At 42.6% G+C, this 24,312-nt stretch overlaps 1 protein-coding gene across 1 annotated transcript in view; it reads left to right on the top strand.

The window, feature by feature from the left end:
- Positions 1–24,312, top strand: part of LOC310860045 (sex comb on midleg-like protein 2) — a gene marked incomplete at its 3' end in the record, with an annotated part of 57,055 nt that overhangs the window by 7,277 nt on the left and 25,466 nt on the right. Inside the window, exons 2-7 of the mRNA XM_083766806.1 lie at positions 597–748; positions 2,658–2,735; positions 5,881–5,951; positions 6,406–6,640; positions 10,449–10,537; positions 11,838–12,081. Coding sequence (XP_083622932.1) covers positions 727–748; positions 2,658–2,735; positions 5,881–5,951; positions 6,406–6,640; positions 10,449–10,537; positions 11,838–12,081 — 739 coding nt within the window. The 5' untranslated portion in view covers positions 597–726. The remainder of the gene's footprint in view (positions 1–596; positions 749–2,657; positions 2,736–5,880; positions 5,952–6,405; positions 6,641–10,448; positions 10,538–11,837; positions 12,082–24,312) is intronic.

Genomic DNA, 24,312 nt, shown 5'->3' with positions numbered 1-24,312 from the left:
TTAGGAGCACCAAGTAACTCCTCCAGGTGCTCCTCTGAGTACTAGACCAAAGAAGTTGTGTGCAGCCCTGTATATTATAGTATAATATCGTTTTGCATCTTTGTGACAGGCCTAAACATTCTCCTCTTCCTCCCCACACACAGGTTTTTTCTTACGTGGGTTTTGACATAATTATAATCATGGACATATTTCAAAATGTTCCCTTTCACCCCAATATCGTTATAGGTATCGGCCGAACGTGAGAAATACAATCGGGATCGCGGTCCCAAAGCACCATTTGTACATTATTAACCCATTCTGACCTGAGATCAGATTCATACGAGGTTTCCACTGGACACACACTGGTCTGATGAACCCATTCTGACCTGAGATCAGATTCTAAAAATGTCAGTCGTTCTTTGATTTTTCAAAAATGGCAGACCTACAAGCTCGTAGCGCGCCACTCGGTGGCGCGATATGAGCTTGAGCAAACATGTGCTCTGACAGAAATGGGTGCACATGTGTGTTAATGAATCCGTGTGGGATTCATTTGTGCGCTGCTGTACCGACCGTTGACATGAACTACTTTTCCTTCCTTGTGTGTGCTTGTTTTCCAGGACAGACGGCGTCACAGCGGAGACACTGAGACACAGAGACAGTGGGTCAACACCCTGGTTCTTTCCGTCCTCGCCACAGAGGAGACGCTGAGACACAGAGTGGGTCAACACCATCGTCACACCTGTCGACATGGGGAAGACCCCACTGAAAGGTAAGAACGATTCTTCTTTTTTTATTACCATTTGTCACATTTCCTCCCAAAAAAAAAGCCAAACCACAAGATCACAATGTCATGCTGTGTGAGCTTGTAGATCGACTATTATTATTTATTTTCTTTACGTTTAGTTTTATTCATCGTCTTTTATAATGGCTCAAAATAGGGCTGCCGGTAAACGGGACATCATAAATGTCACTTTACGCGTCAACAACATCGCAAATTTTAACGCAGAATTTCATGTCTTTTGAAATTAATGAAATCATTCTTGATTTATGGCAGGGGGTAAATGCCTTCGAGCTTATTTAGCTATTGAAAAATAGCAGATCTACAAGCTCGTAGCGCGCCACCGAGTGGCGCGCTACGAGCTTGTAGGTCTGCTATTTTTGAAAAATCGAAAAGAACGACTGACTGATTTTTCAGAAAACGTGAAAAATGTGTCCTGGCTGTCATTTCAACACGGGGCCGCTTTTCATACATGAAAGAGGCTGTGCTGATGAAACGTGGAAGCAATGCTACCTAAAGATGACTCATTCACCATATCTCACTTCCCCATAGTTCAGTGGGAGGTCTGTGCTGTAGTTCTGTGTAAGAGACGCAATATTGCATCTGGTGCAAGGAAAACGCAATCACTTTACGTTACGGCAGTGGTTTTCAACCCTCTACCTCAGTGGCGTGCACAGATACACTAGGGGGTGCTAGAGCACCCCCTGCCCTTTTGGCAATTTTGCTCTTAAAAAAAAAAGAAGTTTTATTTTTTTTCTTCTTAATTTTTAGTGTGGACCATGACATTGATCAAATCTCGATTAAAAAAAAACGCTTCTACTATATTATTTAGGCCCCCCACAATCTAAAGCTATGTTTCTATGTCAGTGGTTCTTCGATTAAAGAAAAATAGCAGACCTACAAGCTCGTAGCGCGCCACTCGGTGGCGCGCTATGAGCTTGTAGATCTGCTATTTTTCAATAGCTAAAGCACCAAAATGCGTTCCCGCCCCAAAAAAGCGCTGCACAAGGTGCCCTTTTTTTCACTTGAGCACCTGCCCCTCTAAATGTCTGTGCACGCCACTGCTCTATATTATTTATTCTGCATTTCAGCCACAGACCACCGCGTGGTGATATTCAACCTCTCGGACCCAAATACGCTGGATAAGATTTTGTCCACAATTCCATTCCATAGTTGATGTTGGTACCGTTAGGAGAGATAATAGGAAAACATAACATAATATTATAATAATAATAATTATTATTATTATTATTAATAAGAATGGTGCAGTACTAACTGGCTGTCCAATTACTTTTTGTGTTTTTTTTTTAACCCATTCTGGACGGGAACCCCTTTTGGTGTTTTAAGCATCATGTTATACTTTACTTTACGTTGAAAAATAATAATAGCAGATCTACAAGCTTGTAGATCTGCTATTTCTTTTTTTTTTATTGCGATAATAATGTGTGCAAATATTTGAATATATGTTCTCTTTCTGGGGGTTCCCCTGGCTGGAACAACATATTTTCAGATGTCTGCAGTCCGTCTGATTTTTGAATTGGCCTCAAGTCTTAAACCAATTTTGGGCGGAGACCCCTTTTGGAATCTGATCTCAGGTCAGAATGGAAAACTGTCAGGATGTAGAAGACATTTTTAGAATCTGATCTCAGGTCAGAATGGAAAACTGTCAGGATGTAGAAGACATTTTTAGAATCTGATCTCAGGTCAGAATGGAAAACTGTCAGGATGTAGAAGGACATTTTTAGAATCTGATCTCAGGTCAGAATGGGTTAATGGGTGATATCAATGTGTGTATTCTGGGTCCCCAACGACTGGGTACAGAAGCTGACCTCAGAGCCACAGAGTCAGACATCTGATGTTAAATAGTCTGGAATGAAAATGGCCGTGTTTGTCTTCACAGATCAGAAGGACGGGAAAAAGGATAAACCAGGAAGCACCGTTATTTCCCCCTCAGGACAGACTCTGACTTCAGCTAAAGGTAATGTGGATTTTCATATCGCATTACAACACCCGCATTAATTTCTACTTGCAAAAAATAGATTTCAACCTTACTACTACTTTGTACTACTAGGACTAAGACAAAAAAAAATGTTAAAAAAAAAAAAAAAAAGTTTGATGGAAAATTTATAATAATTATATAATAATTATATAATAATATAATAAATTAATAATTTACATTTGGGGGATATCTTTCACAATAATGAATAAAACATGTTCTAGACATTCTAATCACAAAAAAACATATATTACAATTATTGTACCTACTTTTATTAGGGTAAAGGTCAAAAGTCTTAGGTTAAAAAAAAATTCAAAATCGCAGACATTTTTAATTTGTGTGAATTTCAGCCTCTGTGGGGGGTATTTATATGCAAATATCATGACCAATGGCATTGAAATGGCATTGCAATGAACATCACTGATGACGTTTAGGTGAAAAAAGAACAGAAAAATAAATAAATAATTAGTAATTAAATAAAATAAAATTGTTGCTAAAAAGCAACGCTGGGTCTTAGAGGGTTTTAAAGGACCACTTCACCACTTTTCAACCTACAGTATCTTCATATAATAGGTCCTTGCTAATAATCATAATAAAATGGCACAATTCTTTTCTACTTAGTCTGTGTCTCATAGGAGGGCTGTGGGCAGTTTAGAAACCGTCTTCCAGTGACATCATCATTAGGCAGATTTTTTTTTAAACGAGATTTGTTTTCACAACATTTTTAGATTTTCATTACCGTGAGAACGATGGCTTCCATTTTCACATTGCAACTTTTCACGACTAGAAAGCCTGCCGTTTCTATTAGCTTGTATTCCCCATCGATGATCGTCGTCACTGGAAGACGGTTTCTGAACTGCCCACAGCCCTCCTATATGAGACACAGACCGAGTAGAAAGAAATGTCAGGTTGTTTTTTAGTGACCGTCTGGGACAGCATGGTGTCCGGTTACTGCTGTGTCACATAGCAGAAGTAGGCCACTCACTGTGACCCTTAAAACATATTGTGACATATTGCAATATCTGCTGGTGTTAATGTGTGAAATGTGTGTCTGTGTGATGTGTTATCTCAGGGGGTTCTCAACGTTTTTGGCTAGGGACCCCCGGGAATACTTTGGCCATGTCTCTGGACCCCCGTATTTTAAATAATTTGGCGACCCCCTGAGGGGTCGCGACCCACGGGTTGAGAACCCCTCGGTTATCTTTTATAAAAATAAATGTTGAGCTTTAGAATAGAACACTGTTGTATTTTTGGCCCCTTATTGTTATACAATATTGTATTTATATTATCCAGTGCAGACACAGACACATTGCCAATGGAATTGCGAAATGTCATTTTGTAGTCCTATGTTACGTCCGGGTCCAAGTGGCACCAGCTCCCGTCCGCATCCCATTGTAAATAGAATATCTAAACACGTGAATCTTTTTACAATTACGTTGTTTTTCAGAAATGAAGCCATTTAGGGTTAAAATGGGTCTTGATGTTTCCAACTCGAGTAGAATTATTAATGTTTTGTCCATGACAACAAAAATATATGATGTGGAGACAATAAAGACTATTATTATCATTATTATTGAAGGTGGCAACAGTCCATTTGCTCGCTAAAATATTCCGGGGTCATATTTAGAATGTGTGCAGGCTTGAGTATGTTGAATCTAGTTTGCATTAATGAGGATTTAGTTAACACAATACAATAAAATGGCGATAGTATTCCGTGTGGGGCAGACGGCCTGTCACAGCCAGATTTGGGAGACCAGTAGTTTTGTTGGTGAAATGAGACTTTTGTGGTTGTTTTCGTCTCAGATTTAGTCCGCCGGAGCGTCACAGTGTAACTCAATGTGGGGACACCCAAGCGACACAAAAGTAGGACCCGGAAGTATCTCAGGAGGGGGGCGCTCACGTCACGGCTGAAATACTGAATGGGTCGCACACACCAAAGACTGCATTACAGTCATTTATTCTTGCATTTTGGACAGGAGACAAACGTGTTTAGGCTATCCAGCCTTCATCAGCCTTCACACTGATGAAGACGTTTGCCTCCTGTCCAAAATGAAAGCATAAATGACTGTAATGCAGTCTTGGTGTGCGCGACCCATTACCGTTATTTATGTATGATTTGAACAGGTAACGCACCTTAACCAATTCTGACCTGAGATCAGATTCATATGAGGTTTCCACTGGACACACACTGGTCTGATTAACCCATTCTGACCTGAGATCAGATTCTAAAAATAATGTCCGTCGTTCTTCGATTTTTCAAAAAAGTAGCAGACCTACAAGCTCGTAGCGCGCCACTCGGTGGCGCGCTATGAGCTTGTAGGTCTGCTATTTTTCAATAGCTAAAGCATAACATGATGCTATAACACCAAAATGGGTTCCCGTTCAGAATGGGTTAACCCATTTAGACCTGATGTCGAAATAATAAAAAGATCTGAAATATGTTTATGTCAGTCGGTGCTCAATATTTCATGTCAAGGATCCCAAACATTATCTGTATAATTGCCCGCCGACCCCCATCTGAGAATATGTTGTTCCAGGGACCCCCCCCCCCCCCCCAGAAGCAAAGATTTGAGTTAAAAACATTCACTCTGAAAGAATATATATATTCAAAGATCTGTGCCGCATTTTCACGACTCTTTTTCAAAGATAGCAGATCTACAAGCTCTTAGCGCACAACCGAGTGGCACGCTAAGAGCTTGTAGGTCTGCTTTTTTTGAAAAATATAATATTATGTATTATATTATTATATTATGTATTATAATTATGTATTCTGCCTCTTGTCCAGTTTCCACTTGAAAAATAGACTCAATGTGTTTTTACGGGTTAGATAATAATTTAACAGTAAGCTGGAGAAATGAGGATAACTGTACATCTTACATACTGTGTTCATGCTCTTGTTTCCAGATGAAAGGAGGATAACTGTACATCTGTACTGTACTGTACATCTTACATACTGTGTTCATGCTCTTGTTTCCAGATGAAAGGAGGATAACTGTACATCTTACTGTACTGTACATCTTACACACTGTGTTCATGCTCTTGTTTCCAGATGAGAGGAGGATAACTGTACATCTTACTGTACTGTACTGTAGATCTTACTGTACTGTGTCCATGCTCTTGTTTCCAGATGCGTTCAGTTGGGACGAGTATCTCCGAGAAACATCGTCGACACCGGCTCCTCCCACCTTTTTTCGTCAGGTATGTGTCGCACGCACGCACGCACGCACGCACGCACGCACGCACGCACGCACGCACAGAAACATAGTTTATTCTTAGGCACATTGCAAACGGGGACAAAGCAGATTATTGAAGAAACATATAAAGTGTATATCCTGCTAACCAGGGCACTGTGTACAATATGTAACAATGACACCCTGTCCTCTATTGTTTGTCCAGGGACTTAAGCCAATAAGCCACGAGAGGTCTCAGGTTACCGGGTATTTTACACTGGCTGGGGGCGTAGGCTGACCCGAGGCGCAGCAGAGGGTCACACTCTGTGCGACACACTCTGTGTTCAGGGCCAGGGTCTAACCTTCCTCTCTCTGTGTTCAGGCCAGGGTCTAACCAATCCTCTCTCTGTGTTCAGGCCAGGGTCTAACCTTCCTCTCTCTGTGTTCAGGCCAGGGTCTAACCTTCCTCTCTCTGTGTTCAGGCCAGGGTTCCGCCCTCCAATGACTTCAAGGTGGGCATGAAGCTGGAGGCCCACGACCCGCGCAACGCCACCTCGGTGTGCATCGCCACGGTGATGGGCATGACGGGCGCCCGGCTCCGGCTGCGTCTGGACGGCAGCGACAGCACCAACGACTTCTGGCGCCTGGTGGACTCGTCCGACATCCAGCCCATTGGCACCTGCGAGAAGAACGGCGACATGCTGCAGCCGCCGCTCGGTGAGTAAGGCCGCGTCACGTCGATTTTTACCCATTCTGACCTGAGATCAGATTCATACGAGGTTTCCACTGGACACACACTGGTCTGATTAAGCCATTCTGACCTGAGATCAGATTCTAAAAATGTCAGTCGTTCTTCGATTTTTCAAAAATAGCAGACCTACAAGCTCGTATCGCGCCACTCGGTGGCGCGATATGAGCTTGTAGATCTGCTATTTTTCAATAGCTAAAGCATAACATGATGCCGACACCAAAATGGGTGCCCGGTCAGAATGGGTTAATCAGAGATGCTCCGATCAGGTTTTTTATATTTATTACCGGTAATATTTAATATGTCAAGATTTTAATGACTTTTTCTTTTTTATTCAGCAATGGGTAGAACGCTCCCCAAAAAAAATCCTACTTCATACTTGGTCATATAGAGCGTCGCAGTCCCGCCCCCCCTCGAGAGACCCGGAAAATAAATCGCCGTTCATTTTCCTCATAGGCATTTCTTTAAAGTATTTATTTATAGACGGTTACGCCGCGGACAAAGCCAACTCGGATCGTGACAAATCATGACAATGAACACAATATTTTGGGCCGATCAAATCATTAGAAAGAAGAAAATAAAGGCAGGAGACGACACTATTTGTTTTGTTTTTCTTCTTGTAAATTATTTGATCGGCCCACCCAAAACATTGTGTTCATTGTCATGATTTGTCACGATCCGAGTTGGCTTTGTCCGCGGCGTAACCGTCTTTAGATAAATACTTAAAGAAAATCCGATAGGAGAAATGCATTGCATTTCATTTCCTGGGCCACTGGTCATTCTGAAAGGGGGAGGGACTGCGACGCTCTATTATGTTCACTTTTTTAGATTTTTATTTTTTTATTTAGTTTTGCCTAACATGACCAGGTAACTTTTTATTTTCTTTTGGATATGACAGTCCTGTATTACTTATGTGTGGAATGGTGTCTAATGTTTTATTGTCTCTCTGTCTGAACGTTTCCTCATGGCCCATGTTCCTAATGTTTTATTGTCTCTCTGTCTGAACGTTTCCTCGTGGCCCATGTTCCTAATGTTTTATTGTCTCTCTGTCTGAACGTGTCCTCATGGCCCATGTTCCTAATGTTTTATTGTCTGTCTGTCTGAACGTGTCCTCGTGGCCCATGTTCCTAATGTTTTATTGTCTCTCTGTCTGAACGTGTCCTCATGGCCCATGTTCCTAATGTTTTATTGTCTCTCTGTCTGAACGTGTCCTCGTGGCCCATGTTCCTAATGTTTTATTGTCTCTCTCTGTCTGAACGTGTCCTCGTGGCCCATGTTCCTAATGTTTTATTGTCTCTCTCTGTCTGAACGTGTCCTCATGGCCCATGTTCCTAATGTTTTATTGTCTCTCTGTCTGAACGTGTCCTCGTGGCCCATGTTCCTAATGTTTTATTGTCTCTCTCTGTCTGAACGTGTCCTCATGGCCCATGTTCCTAATGTTTTATTGTCTCTGTCTGAACGTGTCCTCATGGCCCATGTTCCTAATGTTTTATTGTCTCTCTGTCTGAACGTGTCCTCGTGGCCCATGTTCCTAATGTTTTATTGTCTCTGTCTGAACGTGTCCTCATGGCCCATGTTCCTAATGTTTTATTGTCTCTCTGTCTGAACGTGTCCTCGTGGCCCATGTTCCTAATGTTTTATTGTCTCTCTGTCTGAACGTGTCCTCGTGGCCCATGTTCCTAATGTTTTATTGTCTCTCTGTCTGAACGTGTCCTCGTGGCCCATGTTCCTAATGTTTTATTGTCTCTCTGTCTGAACGTGTCCTCGTGGCCCATGTTCCTAATGTTTTATTGTCTCTCTGTCTGAACGTGTCCTCGTGGCCCATGTTCCTAATGTTTTATTGTCTCTCTGTCTGAACGTGTCCTCGTGGCCCATGTTCCTAATGTTTTATTGTCTCTCTGTCTGAACGTGTCCTCGTGGCCCATGTTCCTAATGTTTTATTGTCTCTCTGTCTGAACGTGTCCTCATGGCCCATGTTCCTAATGTTTTATTGTCTCTGTCTGAACGTGTCCTCATGGCCCATGTTCCTAATGTTTTATTGTCTCTCTGTCTGAACGTGTCCTCGTGGCCCATGTTCCTAATGTTTTATTGTCTCTCTGTCTGAACGTGTCTTCGTGGCCCATGTTCCTAATGTTTTATTGTCTCTCTGTCTGAACGTGTCCTCGTGGCCCATGTTCCTAATGTTTTATTGTCTCTCTGTCTGAACGTGTCCTCGTGGCCCATGTTCCTAATGTTTTATTGTCTCTCTGTCTGAACGTGTCCTCGTGGCCCATGTTCCTAATGTTTTATTGTCTCTCTGTCTGAACGTGTCCTCGTGGCCCATGTTCCTAATGTTTTATTGTCTCTCTGTCTGAACGTGTCCTCGTGGCCCATGTTCCTAATGTTTTATTGTCTCTCTGTCTGAACGTGTCCTCGTGGCCCATGTTCCTAATGTTTTATTGTCTCTCTGTCTGAACGTGTCCTCGTGGCCCATGTTCCTAATGTTTTATTGTCTCTCTGTCTGAACGTGTCCTCGTGGCCCATGTTCCTAATGTTTTATTGTCTCTCTGTCTGAACGTGTCCTCGTGGCCCATGTTCCTAATGTTTTATTGTCTCTCTGTCTGAACGTGTCCTCGTGGCCCATGTTCCTAATGTTTTATTGTCTCTCTGTCTGAACGTGTCCTCGTGGCCCATGTTCCTAATGTTTTATTCTCTCTCTGTCTGAACGTGTCCTCGTGGCCCATGTTCCTAATGTTTTATTGTCTCTCTCTGTCTGAACGTGTCCTCGTGGCCCATGTTCCTAATGTTTTATTGTCTCTGTCTGTCTGAACGTGTCCTCGTGGCCCATGTTCCTAATGTTTTATTGTCTCTCTCTGTCTGAACGTGTCCTCGTGGCCCATGTTCCTAATGTTTTATTGTCTCTCTGTCTGAACGTGTCCTCATGGCCCATGTTCCTAATGTTTTATTGTCTCTCTGTCTGAACGTGTCCTCGTGGCCCATGTTCCTAATGTTTTATTGTCTCTCTGTCTGAACGTGTCCTCGTGGCCCATGTTCCTAATGTTTTATTGTCTCTCTCTGTCTGAACGTGTCCTCGTGGCCCATGTTCCTAATGTTTTATTGTCTCTCTCTGTCTGAACGTGTCCTCGTGGCCCATGTTCCTAATGTTTTATTGTCTCTGTCTGAACGTGTCCTCGTGGCCCATGTTCCTAATGTTTTATTGTCTCTCTCTGTCTGAACGTGTCCTCGTGGCCCATGTTCCTAATGTTTTATTGTCTCTCTGTCTGTCTGAACGTGTCCTCGTGGCCCATGTTCCTAATGTTTTATTGTCTCTCTGTCTGTCTGAACGTGTCCTCGTGGCCCATGTTCCTAATGTTTTATTGTCTCTCTGTCTGAACGTGTCCTCGTGGCCCATGTTCCTAATGTTTTATTGTCTCTCTGTCTGAACGTGTCCTCGTGGCCCATGTTCCTAATGTTTTATTGTCTCTCTGTCTGAACGTGTCCTCATGGCCCATGTTCCTAATGTTTTATTGTCTCTCTCTGTCTGGACGTGTCCTCGTGGCCCATGTTCCTAATGTTTTATTGTCTCTCTGTCTGAACGTGTCCTCATGGCCCATGTTCCTAATGTTTTATTGTCTCTCTGTCTGAACGTGTCCTCATGGCCCATGTTCATAATGTTTTATTGTCTCTCTCTGTCTGAACGTGTCCTCGTGGCCCATGTTCCTAATGTTTTATTGTCTCTGTCTGTCTGAACGTGTCCTCGTGGCCCATGTTCCTAATGTTTTATTGTCTCTCTCTCAGGGTTCCGTATGAACGCGTCCTCGTGGCCCATGTTCCTCCTCAGAACGCTGAACGGGGCAGAGATGGCCCCGGCCGCGGCCTTTAAAAAGGTACGCGTTCATTAAAATACCTCCTTGTCCTGAACTAAAACGATTATTTAATGTTATAATGGGTGATGATGAATTGTATTAGCTCATTTAGACCTGACACAAGATTCTATACAAATACCTTCTAAATCCTGACAGTTTTCACAAAACCCTATGTTTCTATGTCAGTCGTTCTCAAACATTTTCATGTCGAGGACCCCCAAAAATATATGTAATTGGCCGCCGACACCATTCTAAAGCTCAAATTATCGCTAATTAATTTAATGAAGGCGGAACACTATTAATTTACCTTACTTTTTCTTCTTTCAAATGATATCTAAAATAACAGATCTACAAGCTTGTTTTATTTGTGCAACACCGTTGTGCCAGAGCTTAAGGAGTTAATCAGACTAACGTAATTTAGTAAATTATAGTCGATCAAAATTGTTTTTTATGTTTATTATTATTTGATAAATTGCAAAATATATTGTTTATTGTCTCTGTCGGGTGTGGAAACTGCATATAGCAGATCTACAAGCTCATAGCGCGGCACTGTATGTCCAGAACTGTTAAATATTCAGGATCCACATAAAGAAATAGCAAAGCTTTCAAGGTTGTAGATCTGCTATTTTGGATACTTTTTGTGTGACGCTGACTAGTATGATGACTAGGGCGAAGTTGCAAAAATATGCAACGCATTCTATTGAAAAATAGCAGATCTACAAGCTCATGAACCTGTAGGTCTGCTATTTTGGAAAAATCGTGAAAATGTGGTGCAAATCTTTGAATATATATATTCTTTCAGAGTGAGCGTTTTTAACTCAAATCTATTCTATTCTGCGGGGGTTCCTGGAACAGCATATTTTCAGAAAATACATATAGTTTTTAGTAACCTCGCCTCACCAGGCTTTCCACCACCTCGGAGGAAAGCCTGGTCTCTGTTTCAAAAGTCTGTATGATCCTGTCGGGAACCGATTTTTCTCAATAAAAGCTCTCGTAGCCTGTAGCTTTTATTGAGAAAAATCGGTTTGAGGGAAAAGGAAGTTGACGCCTGTTGTTCCTGCCTGTCGACTACAAAACAATACTAAACAATACAAAACATGACGTAACGATATCATCCGCTCCCGACAGGATCATATACCCTAAATTAAATGGTGCCCAGGCTAGGTTTTAGGGGTCCTTGACATGAAATATTGAGCACCACTGATACAGAAACATGAGGTATTTCAGAAAACTGTCAGAATTTAGAAAACATTTATTTCTTTTAATTTCGACGTCAGGCCTAAATCCTATCGTAATGACGATGATGATGATATTTCTCCAGGAGCCTCCTCGGCCGTCTCAGAACCACTTCAAGACGGGCCTGAAGCTGGAGGCGGTGGACAAGAAGAACCCGTACCTGATCTGCCCCGCCACGGTGGGCGAGGTGAAGGGCGACGAGGTGTTCGTCATGTTCGACGGCTGGAGGGGAGCCTTCGACTACTGGTGCAAGTACGACTCCAGGGACGTGTTCCCCGTGGGCTGGTGCGCCGTCACCAAGCACAGCCTGCAGCCTCCAGGCAACAGCGGTGAGTAGAGTGGCCTCCTACCTATTAGCACAGCCTCCAGGCAACAGCGGTGAGTAGAGTGGCCTCGGGGCCTCCTACCATTTTCGTGTTCACGGTCCGGTCGGGAGCCATCCAACCGTTTCTCTAGTTTCTTTGAAAGTGTCCACGTCTCGGAGCCGTAGAGTAGCATCAGTATTACTCAAAGTTCCCCCGTGATCAAGAGCATCGTAATTTTAGGGCCTACCCAATGAAAGCCTTGAAGCGGGGTACTGTATGAATCCGACACGAAGTACTTCCTTGAATAGTTTGTTTGGTATAATGTCCATATTTTATTCCAACTCGTAGCGACTGGCCAGAGTAAAACGGAATAAGATTTTTTTTTTTATTAATCTCACCATCCGGTCTAGACCAGATCAAACAGCCATTTAGTACATCTGTAACTCAGACCAGGCTAGTCCGAGGTGGAAGGTTTGGTGACGTGAGTTTAGCAGTGAGTGAGACTGAGAGGCAACACGGTGGTGTCTTCTAGCTCTGGGCCTCTGCTAGAATTGCAACAATATACAGCTACTATTATATAATAATAATAATATTCGGCTACAACACTAGCATTCAGAGAGCGTGGGATAGTTGTTCTAGCAGACCATGTATGTTCTAGCATGTATGTTCTAGCAGACCATGGGCTCCATGTTCGTCACCGCTAAACCCCTTATCGACGTCATATTTTTTTCAATCTACTTTGACACATAGTTTTCAAGTGTGTTTCGCGATTTAAAGTTTTTATTACGCATAGAAGAGGGGGGTATGGACAGGGGAAAATGCAATACATTATGTTATGCTTCTTTTTCTATTTTTGTACATACAATTACCGTACATAGACAGAGAACAAACAGGAAACAGGACTGTTCTGTTTTCAAGTGTGTTTCAAGTAGATTAGGCAGAGGTCCAGAGCTAGAAGACCAAAGGTTGAGACACCACCGTGTTGCCACTCACTCACTGCTAAACTCACGTCACCAGACCTGGTGGGACATGTGTTCCGTTAGGCAGATACCGCTAGTTAAAATGGACAGTCTACAAGCTCACAATGGCTACGTTTACATGGACAGTTAAATCCCCTTTTCATTCAGAATAAAAGTTAAATCCTATTAAAGGTTCTCATGTAAACACCTACAAAAACTTAAATCGGAATGAAAATGGTCAATCTGATTTAAACTTAGATCTGATGTAAGTGACCGGTTTATTCCATTTTTAAATCCTATTGAAACCATTGTGGACTCATGTAAACACTCATTCGGATTGAAGTTCATTCTGGTCTTTCTGTGCATGCTTGTTTCCATGTAATTGGTATGCCTATATTATGCTCTTGTTTTGCGATTAATTATATTAAGAAATTAGTTTAATTTCACATCTCTGAGAGAAACCTCTCATAGGCTACAGGACACATCAAATATAAAGTAATACGGCATAAAAGTGTTTTTTTATTATTATTATTTTGTTTTACTGAAATGTAGTGTAGTAAAAGTAAAAAAAATTGGAAAGTAAAGTAGAAATACCAAAAAAAAATCAAAATTGTACTTTAGTACTAAAGTAAATGTACTTTCCACCACTGGACGTAAACATATCCGATTTAAAAGTATTGTCCGTAAACACTCATTCGGAATGACATTTCCCATGTAAACACGCAGCAAAAAACATTACTTCTGAATTAATTAATTCTGAAGTTTTCATTCTGAATGAAAAAGCCCTCATGTAACCGCAGCCATTGTGTCAAGCTTGTATACTGGCCATTTTAACTACCAGTATTAAAAAATGTTTTAGCAAAATAGTAAAAAAAAGGCAAAGAGGTTTAAAGATAAACTACACATTTTGCCTAAAGAAGTCAAACCTGTACTTTGATTTAGGCCTGATGTCGAAATAAAAAATAAGTCTTCTGAAAGAATATTATATTCAAAGATTTGTGCCGCATTTTTACGATTTTTCAAAAATAGCAGACCTACAAGCTCGTAGATCTGCTATTTTTTCAATAGCTAAAGTATAACATAATGCTTAGTTAAAACAACAAAAGGGGTTTCCCTTGTTCGGCATAACATTTTCACTCGTTTTTCACCACATGACAGTGAAGTGACAATTTAAAACCTGGTTAATTGCTACAAAAAAAACAGGAAAAAAAACCCAGAAAATAGAACAGGGTTCTATACCAAACCATGGTGAGCTGAGCTCTTCTAGCAGTGGTGATCGTCGTCCTCTAGGTGGCAGCAGAACTCCAATAACGACGTCTAAACTCCATCAGGGGCATTTCATGAAATATTTATGGGCAACATGTTTGAGCCACTACTAGTGTATTTAATTTACATTACATTATTTATTACAAAACAAAGTGAATTACTGTCTTCATTTTCTTTAATGGCCTTTGGCTTCTTAACTTCCAACTGGTTAACCCATTTTGGACTGAGGTTGATGGCTTCAAAATCCTACATTTTCAGAAAACCCCCATGTTTCTATGTCAGTGGTGCTCAACCTTTTTCATGTCAAGGACCCCCTGAATTATCTCTATTGGGCCACGGACCCCCATTTGAAAACATGTAGTTCCAGGGACATGTAGTTCCCCCCCCCCCCCAGAAGCCAATATTTTAGTAAAAAATGTTCGCTCTGAAATATATATTCAAAGATTTGCACCACATTTTCACGACTTTTCAAAAATAGCAGACCTACAAGCTCATAGCGCGCCACTCGGTGGCGCGCTATGAGCTTGTAGATCTGCTATTTTTCAATAGCTAAAGCATGACATCATGCTTGAAACACCAAAAGGGGTCAACTAGATAACCCAAACCCTGGCATCACATGTTGTAAATGTTACGAAACATAGCGGATCTAACATGAAATTGCACAATCTACATCTGAATCTCCACGCTCCAGACCTGCCGCGTGAGCATGACGTAGATTGGCTATTTGTTTATGATCATGCAAAGAAAACAATGATATAATATTAGTAGCATACTAGTATTTATATATTTTGAGGCCTTTCGCTGTGTTTCTCTTTCTTACTAAATGCGCTTGAGTTCTACACTCCAGTGTTGTTTTTGGCAGCAAATTTTGATTTCAGTTTTAGTCATAGTCTCTTGAATAGTTTTAGTCACCAGGAATGTCTTTGTGTTAGTCTAGTTTTAGTCGACTAAATATCATAAGATTTCAGTCGACTAAATCTACGGCTGATTTAGTCGATTAAAATGTATTTTGGCGGGCCTTGATGCCGTCTCTTGTCCACTAGTCCCTTCCTAACATTTCAGTCTAGTTTTTATATGTTGACGAAATTGTCAGTATATTTTAGTCATCATAGCTTTGTTTTCATTTAGTTTCCATTCAGTTTGTCAGTGAAAAAAGGTTATAGTCGACGAACATTTTTCGTCTTGGGTTTTAGTCGAAGGAATCGACACTGGTTGAGTTCTACACTGTGCTGCTGACCCACCTATAGTTCTGATACTGCTGACCCACCTATAGTTCTGATACTGCTGACCCACCTATAGGATGGATTTTATTTGTCATTGGACACAAGTGTACAACGAAATTAATCTGTTGGCATCAATCCAATGCAATACAAAGAAATGGTCATATAGTACTGCAATAGTTGTTAGTATTGGCAAGAGTAAAAACAGTAGGAAAAAAACAGTTTATGTACAGTCAGGAGTTCATATGTTGACCTGGGGGGGGGGGGGACAGACTATCGTTTGCTTAAAGAGTTCAGGAGAATGATGACTGAGGGGAAGAAGCTGTTTCTGGATCTGGTGGTTGAGGTCTTGAGGCATCTGTAGCCCTTTCGCCTCTGTGAATGGGAGGGGTGGAACAGTCTGTTGTTGGGGTGGGAGGCATCCTTTATGATACTAAGGGCCTTAGACCGGCAGCGCTGCTTATAGATGGACTCTATTGTTGGCATTGAAGTGCCCATGATACGCTGCGCGGTTTTCACCACCCTCTGCAGTGTTTTCTTTTCCGCAACAGTACAGTTGCCGTACCAAGCTGTAATGCAGTAGGTGAGTGTAACCCTCGATGGTACAGCGGTAGAAGTTCTCCAGAGTCTGGTGGGAAAGCTTAGCTTTCCTCAATCTCCTCAAGAAAAAGAGACGCTGGTGGGCCTTCTTTATCCGGGAGGAAGTGTTTTGTTTCCAGGAGAGGTCTTCCGATATGTGGACCCCCAGGAACTTGAAGCTGCTAACACGCTCCACCTCCACACCATCGATGAGGATTGGAGCGTGCTGCCCCCCTCTGCTCCGTCTGAAGTCCACAACCAGCTCCTTTGTCTTGGAAGTGTTGAGGGCGAGGTTGTTTTCTGCGCACCAACTCACCTGGTGTTGTACCTCCTCTATGTAGGCACGTTCATCGTTGTTCTTGATGAGGCCAATCACAGTAGTGTCGTCTGCGAACTTGATGACATGGTTTGAGCCATGTGCAGGTGTGCAGTCGAAGGTGAAGAGGGAGTATAGGAGGGGGCTCAGGACACAACCCTGCGGGAGACCAGTATTCAGGGTGATGGTTGAGGAGGTGAGGTTACCTATCCTGACCTGCTGGGGTCTGTTCAAAAGGAAGTCCAGTATCCAGTTACAGAGCAGGGGGTCAATGTCAAGGTAGGCCAGTTTTTTAATCAGTTTGGAGGGGATGATTGTATTGAATGCTGAGCTGAAGTCTATGAATAGCATTCTCACACAGGTGTTGTCAGTATCCAGGTGAGAGATGGTGAAGTGTAGGGCTGTAGCAATGGCATCCTCTGTGCTCCTGTTTTCCCGAAAGGCAAACTGGAACTGGTCTAGGGTTTGTGAGATGGTGGATTTCACATGAGCCAGGACCAGCTTCTCGAAGCACTTCATTATGATGGAGGTGAGTGCGACAGGGCGGAAGTCATTTAGCCTTACAGCAGAGGGGTGCTTCGGTACCGGTATGATGGTGGTGGTTTTAAAGCACATAGGAACAACCGCTTGGGCCAGGGACAGGTTGAAGATGTCAGTCAGAACCCCAGCTAGCTGTACGGCACAAGCCCGGAGGACCCGTCCAGGGATTCCGTCAGGCCCAGCAGCCTTCCGTGCATTTGTCCTGCACAGTACCGCCTGCACGTCAGTAGTGGTGAGTATGAGGGGCTGGTGGTTTGCAGGGAGGACAGCTTTGGTGGCTGTCTCCATGTTCTCCCTATCAAAACGAGCATAGAACATGTTTAGCTCGTCAGGGAGGGAGGTGTCACTAGACAGGGGTGAGGCTTTAGTGGATTTATAGTTGGTAATAGCCTGAATACCTTGCCACATGCGCCGGGAGTCAGAGTTGTTAGCAAAGTGCTCCTCGATCCTCAGCTTGTGGTCATGCTTGGCCCTCTTGATGCCCCGTTTGAGATTAGCCCTGGCTGTGCTATAGGCCTCTGCGTCGCCAGATGCAAAAGCAGAGTCACGTGCCTTTAACAGTAGACGGGTTTCTCGGTTCATCCACGGCTTCTGATTTGGGAAAGTTGTAATCCGTTTGAGGGTGGTAACACTGTTTATATTTGTGTTGATGTAATCCACTACAGCAGAGGTATAGGCATTGATGTTAGTATGGGAGTCCTGGGTGGCATGGGTGGCAAATATGTTCCAATCCGTGTGATGGAATTTGGACTGGAGGATGGAATCTGCCTCCTCTGACCACACTTTGACCATTTTAACTGTGGGTTTTACACGTTTTATGAGGGGGGTGTATTTGGGGGTGAGAAAAAGAGAAATGTGATCAGATGAGCCCACATTTGGCTTGGGGGTGGCCTTATATGCACCTGCAATGTTGGTATAGACATGGTCCAATATGTTATCCCCTCTAGTGGGGCAGGACACATGTCACCTCCAGTAATAAAAACTGCCTCTGGGAAAGTGTTCTGTACTTTGCTAATTGCAGCATACATAACTTTCATTGCTTCTTTAGCATTTGCGTCAGGTGGGATATAAGCTGCAATTATGATGATAACTGAAAATTCTCTAGGCAAATAGAAAGGTCTACATTTGACCATGAGATATTCAATGTTTGCAGAGCAGTGGCTCCCGATTTGGGCATTGTCCATGCACCAAGCGGTGTTTATGTAAATACACAGACCGCCCCCTTTGGTCTTATAGTTGGAATCACTGCCGTCAACAATTCTATCTGCCCTGAAAAGACAGCGTCCTGGTAAGTCGACAACGTTGTCAATAATGTGGTCCCCTAACCACGTTTCAGTCATGATCATAACGTTGCAGTCCCCAAACCATTTACAAGTGTTTATCCACAGCTGTAGTATATCCATTTTTGGCTCCAGAGACCGCACGTTAGCGAGGAAGAGGCTAGGTAGTGGAAGCCGTTCGGGGTAGAGCTTCGCTCTCCGCTTTGCTTTGAGGTTTACCCCCCCTCTCCTTCCCCGTCTCTGCTTGCGGTCTCTCCTCCGCCTAGTAGCTCTCGTAGGCGGGGGAGGTGGATAGACAGCACTATCCACCTATAGTTCTGATACTGCTGACCCACCTATAGTTCTGATACTGCTGACCCACCTATAGTTCTGATGTCTGGTGACCCACCTATAGTTCTGATACTGCTGACCCACCTATAGTTCTGATACTGCTGACCCACCTATAGTTCTGATGTCTCTGGTGCTGACCCACCTATAGTTCTGATACTGCTGACCCACCTATAGTTCTGATGTCTCTGGTGACCCACCTATAGTTCTGATGTCTCTGTGCTGACCCACCTATAGTTCTGATACTGCTGACCCACCTATAGTTCTGATGCCTCTGGTGACCCACCTATAGTTCTGATGCCTCTGGTGACCCACCTATAGTTCTGATGTCTCTGGTGACCCACCTATAGTTCTGATGTCTCTGGTGACCCACCTATAGTTCTGATGTCTCTGGTGACCCACCTATAGTGCTGATGTCTCTGGTGACCCACCTATAGTTCTGATGTCTCTGGTGACCCACCTATAGTTCTGATGTCTCTGTGCCGACCCACCTATAGTTCTGATGTCTCTGGTGACCCACCTATAGTTCTGATGTCTCTGGTGACCCACCTATAGTTCTGATGTCTCTGGTGACCCACCTATAGTTCTGATGTCTCTGTGCTGACCCACCTATAGTTCTGATGTCTCTGTGCCGACCCACCTATAGTTCTGATGTCTCTGTGCCGACCCACCTATAGTTCTGATGTCTCTGTGCTGACCCACCTATAGTTCTGATGTCTCTGTGCTGACCCACCTATAGTTCTGATGTATCTGTGCTGACCCACCTATAGTTCTGATGTCTCTGGTGACCCACCTATAGTTCTGATGTCTCTGTGCTGACCCACCTATAGTTCTGGTGTCTCTGGTGACCCACCTATAGTTCTGATGTCTCTGTGCTGACCCACCTATAGTTCTGGTGTCTCTGGTGACCCACCTATAGTTCTGGTGTCTCTGGTGACCCACCTATAGTTCTGATGTCTCTGTGCTGACCCACCTATAGTTCTGATGTCTCTGTGCTGACCCACCTATAGTTCTGATACTGCTGACCCACCTATAGTTCTGATACTGCTGACCCACCTATAGTTCTGATGTCTCTGGTGACCCACCTATAGTTCTGATACTGCTGACCCACCTATAGTTCTGATACTGCTGACCCACCTATAGTTCTGATGTCTCTGGTGACCCACCTATAGTTCTGGTGTCTCTGGTGACCCACCTATAGTTCTGATGTCTCTGTGCTGACCCACCTATAGTTCTGGTGTCTCTGGTGACCCACCTATAGTTCTGATGTCTCTGGTGACCCACCTATAGTTCTGATACTGCTGACCCACCTATAGTTCTGATACTGCTGACCCACCTATAGTTCTGATGTCTCTGGTGACCCACCTATAGTTCTGGTGTCTCTGGTGACCCACCTATAGTTCTGATGTCTCTGTGCTGACCCACCTATAGTTCTGATGTCTCTGTGCTGACCCACCTATAGTTCTGATACTGCTGACCCACCTATAGTTCTGATACTGCTGACCCACCTATAGTTCTGATGTCTCTGTGCCGACCCACCTATAGTTCTGATGTCTCTGTGCTGACCCACCTATAGTTCTGGTGTCTCTGTGCTGACCCACCTATAGTTCTGGTGTCTCTGGTGACCCACCTATAGTTCTGATGTCTCTGTGCCGACCCACCTATAGTTCTGGTGTCTCTGTGCTGACCCACCTATAGTTCTGATGTATCTGTGCCGACCCACCTATAGTTCTGATGTCTCTGTGCCGACCCACCTATAGTTCTGATGTCTCTGTGCTGACCCACCTATAGTTCTGATGTCTCTGTGCCGACCCACCTATAGTTCTGATGTCTCTGTGCCGACCCACCTATAGTTCTGGTGCTGCTGACCCACCTATGGTAGATAATTGGCGGTGGATGTTTGGGGAGTTACGTCACCCCCCTGATGCTCATTGGCTCCTGGTTTCATCTGGAGACGCTCCTCCGGCTGCCAGACATTATCCCGGGGCTCTGAAAGCAACAATCCATAAATACATCACCGTAAATGTGTTCAGTGTGTTCGTCCCCCCCCCCCCCCCCCCCCCCAAAAAAAAACGAAAAGTTCAACTTCACACTTTGGTAGCTTTACGTTTATTTGGCTATATTATTGACGCCACAGAGCGAAGCCTCCACTCCACCCCGCGTGCTTTCTAAAGGTCGTACGACGACCGTTGATCAACTGGGCCTTTCATTAAAGGGATGGAACCCCTAATTACAGCAACGTTGCCATTCGATGGGCGGCGGGCGGCCCAGGGCTCGTGTACAATGGCGTGGTTTAATAGCTCTGTGGCGCGGGTGTCTGCCAAGCGTCAAGTCACATGGGGTTAGCCCAGAGATCAGTGTTTTAGTGCCGCTGATCACTTGCAGACTTCTCCGAGGCGAGCGGAGCAGCGACGTGACTTATGGCGTCGCTGTCGGCCAGAGGGAAACCTTGTTGTACAGCTCTGTGTGTTCTAACGCTGTGTGCTTTATCATGGATTGATGCACAACTTTGTTGTGGTGTGTTTTATCATGGATTGATGCACAACTTTGTTGTTGTGTGCTTTATCATGGATTGATGCACAACTTTGTTGTTGTGTGCTTTATCATGGATTGATGCACAACTTTGTTGTTGTGTGTTTTATCATGGATTGATGCACAACTTTGTTGTTGTGTGTTTTATCATGGAGTTATGGACTACTTCGTTGTGTGTTTTATCATGGATTGATTCACTACTTCGTTGTGTGTTTTATCATGGATTGATTCACTACTTCGTTGTGTGTTTTATCATGGATTGATTCACTACTTTGTTGTGTGTTTTATCATGGAGTCATTCACTACTTCGTTGTGTGTTTTATCATGGAGTCATGCACTACTTCGTTGTGTGTTTTATCATGGAGTCATGCACTACTTTGTTGTGTGTTTTATCATTGAGTCATGCACTACTTTGTTGTGTGTTTTATCATGGAGTCATGCACTACTTTGTTGTGTGTTTTATCATGGAGTCATTCACTACTTTGTTGTGTGTTTTATCATGGAGTCATGCACTACTTCGTTGTGTGTTTTATCATGGAGTCATGCACTACTTTGTTGTGTGTTTTATCATTGAGTCATGCACTACTTTGTTGTGTGTTTTATCATTGAGTCATGCACTACTTTGTTGTGTGTTTTATCATGGAGTCATGCAATACTTTGTTGTGTGTTTTATCATGGAGTCATGCAATACTTTGTTGTGTGTTTTATCATGGAGTCATGCAATACTTCGTTGTGTGTTTTATCATGGAGTCATGCAATACTTTGTTGTGTGTTTTATCATGGAGTCATGCAATACTTCGTTGTGTGTTTTATCATGGAGTCATGCAATACTTCGTTGTGTGTTTTATCATGGAGTCATGCAATACTTCGTTGTGTGTTTTATCATGGATTGATTCACTACTTTGTTGTGTGTTTTATCATGGATTGATTCACTACTTCGTTGTGGTGTGTTTTATCATGGAGTCATGCACTACTTTGTTGTTGTGTGTTTTATCATTGAGTCATGCACTACTTTGTTGTTGTGTGTTTTATCATTGAGTCATGCACTACTTCGTTGTGTGTTTTATCATGGAGTCATGCACTACTTTGTTGTGTGTTTTATCATTGAGTCATGCAATACTTTGTTGTGTGTTTTATCATGGAGTCATGCAATACTTTGTTGTGTGTTTTATCATGGAGTCATGCAATACTTTGTTGTGTGTTTTATCATGGAGTCATGCAATACTTTGTTGTGTGTTTTATCATGGAGTCATGCAATACTTCGTTGTGTGTTTTATCATGGAGTCATGCAATACTTTGTTGTGTGTTTTATCATGGAGTCATGCAATACTTCGTTGTGTGTTTTATCATGGAGTCATGCAATACTTCGTTGTGTGTTTTATCATGGATTGATTCACTACTTTGTTGTGTGTTTTATCATGGATTGATTCACTACTTCGTTGTTGTGTGTTTTATCATGGAGTCATGCACTACTTCGTTGTGTGTTTTATCATGGAGTCATGCACTACTTTGTTGTTGTGTGTTTTATCATGGAGTCATGCACTACTTTGTTGTGTGTTTTATCATGGAGTCATGCACTACTCTGTTGTGTGTTTTATCATGGAGTCATGCACTACTCTGTTGTGTGTTTTATCATGGAGTCATGCACTACTTCGTTGTGTGTTTTATCATGGATTGATTCACTACTTTGTTGTGTGTTTTATCATGGAGTCATTCACTACTTCGTTGTGTGTTTTATCATGGATTGATTCACTACTTCGTTGTGTGTTTTATCATGGATTGATTCACTACTTTGTTGTGTGTTTTATCATGGAGTCATTCACTACTTCGTTGTGTGTTTTATCATGGAGTCATGCACTACTTCGTTGTGTGTTTTATCATGGAGTCATGCACTACTTTGTTGTGTGTTTTATCATGGAGTCATGCACTACTTTGTTGTGTGTTTTATCATGGAGTCATGCACTACTTTGTTGTGTGTTTTATCATGGAGTCATGCACTACTTTGTTGTGTGTTTTATCATGGAGTCATGCACTACTTTGTTGTGTGTTTTATCATTGAGTCATGCAATACTTTGTTGTTGTGTGTTTTATCATTGAGTCATGCACTACTTTGTTGTTGTGTGTTTTATCATGGAGTCATGCACTACTTTGTTGTGTGTTTTATCATGGAGTCATGCACTACTTCGTTGTTGTGTGTTTTATCATGGAGTCATGCACTACTTCGTTGTGTGTTTTATCATGGAGTCATGCACTACTTTGTTGTGTGTTTTATCATGGAGTCATGCACTACTTTGTTGTGTGTTTTATCATGGAGTCATGCACTACTTCGTTGTGTGTTTTATCATGGAGTCATGCACTACTTCGTTGTGTGTTTTATCATGGAGTCATGCACTACTTCGTTGTTGTGTGTTTTATCATGGAGTCATGCACTACTTGGTTGTGGTGTGTTTTATCATGGAGTCATGCAATACTTCGTTGTGTGTTTTATCATGGAGTCATGCAATACTTCGTTGTGTGTTTTATCATGGAGTCATGCACTACTTTGTTGTGTGTTTTATCATGGAGTCATGCACTACATTGTTGTGTGTTTTATCATGGAGTCATGCACTACTTCGTTGTTGTGTGTTTTATCATGGAGTCATGCACTACTTTGTTGTGTGTGTTTTATCATGGATTGATGCACTACTTGGTTGTGGTGTGTTTTATCATGGAGTCATGCACTACTTTGTTGTGTGTTTTATCATGGAGTCATGCACTACTTTGTTGTGTGTGTTTTATCATGGATTGATGCACTACTTGGTTGTGGTGTGTTTTATCATGGAGTCATGCACTACTTCGTTGTGTGTTTTATCATGGAGTCATGCACTACTTTGTTGTGTGTTTTATCATGGAGTCATGCACTACTTTGTTTGTGTTTTATCATGGATTGATGCACTACTTTGTTGTGTGTTTTATCATGGAGTCATGCACTACTTTGTTTGTGTTTTATCATGGATTGATGCACTACTTTGTTTGTGTTTTATCATGGATTGATGCACTACTTCGTTGTGTGTGTTTTATCATGGATTGATGCACTACTTTGTTTGTGTTTTATCATGGATTGATGCACTACTTGGTTGTTGTGTGTTTTATCATGGAGTCATGCACTACTTTGTTTGTGTTTTATCATGGATTGATGCACTACTTTGTTTGTGTTTTATCATGGATTGATGCACTACTTTGTTTGTGTTTTATCA

This window comes from Protomyctophum parallelum, assembly GCF_964188405.1.
Source record: "Protomyctophum parallelum genome assembly, chromosome: 6".
Taxonomy (NCBI): domain Eukaryota; kingdom Metazoa; phylum Chordata; class Actinopteri; order Myctophiformes; family Myctophidae; genus Protomyctophum; species Protomyctophum parallelum.
This window is presented reverse-complemented; position numbering and strand designations above follow the sequence as displayed.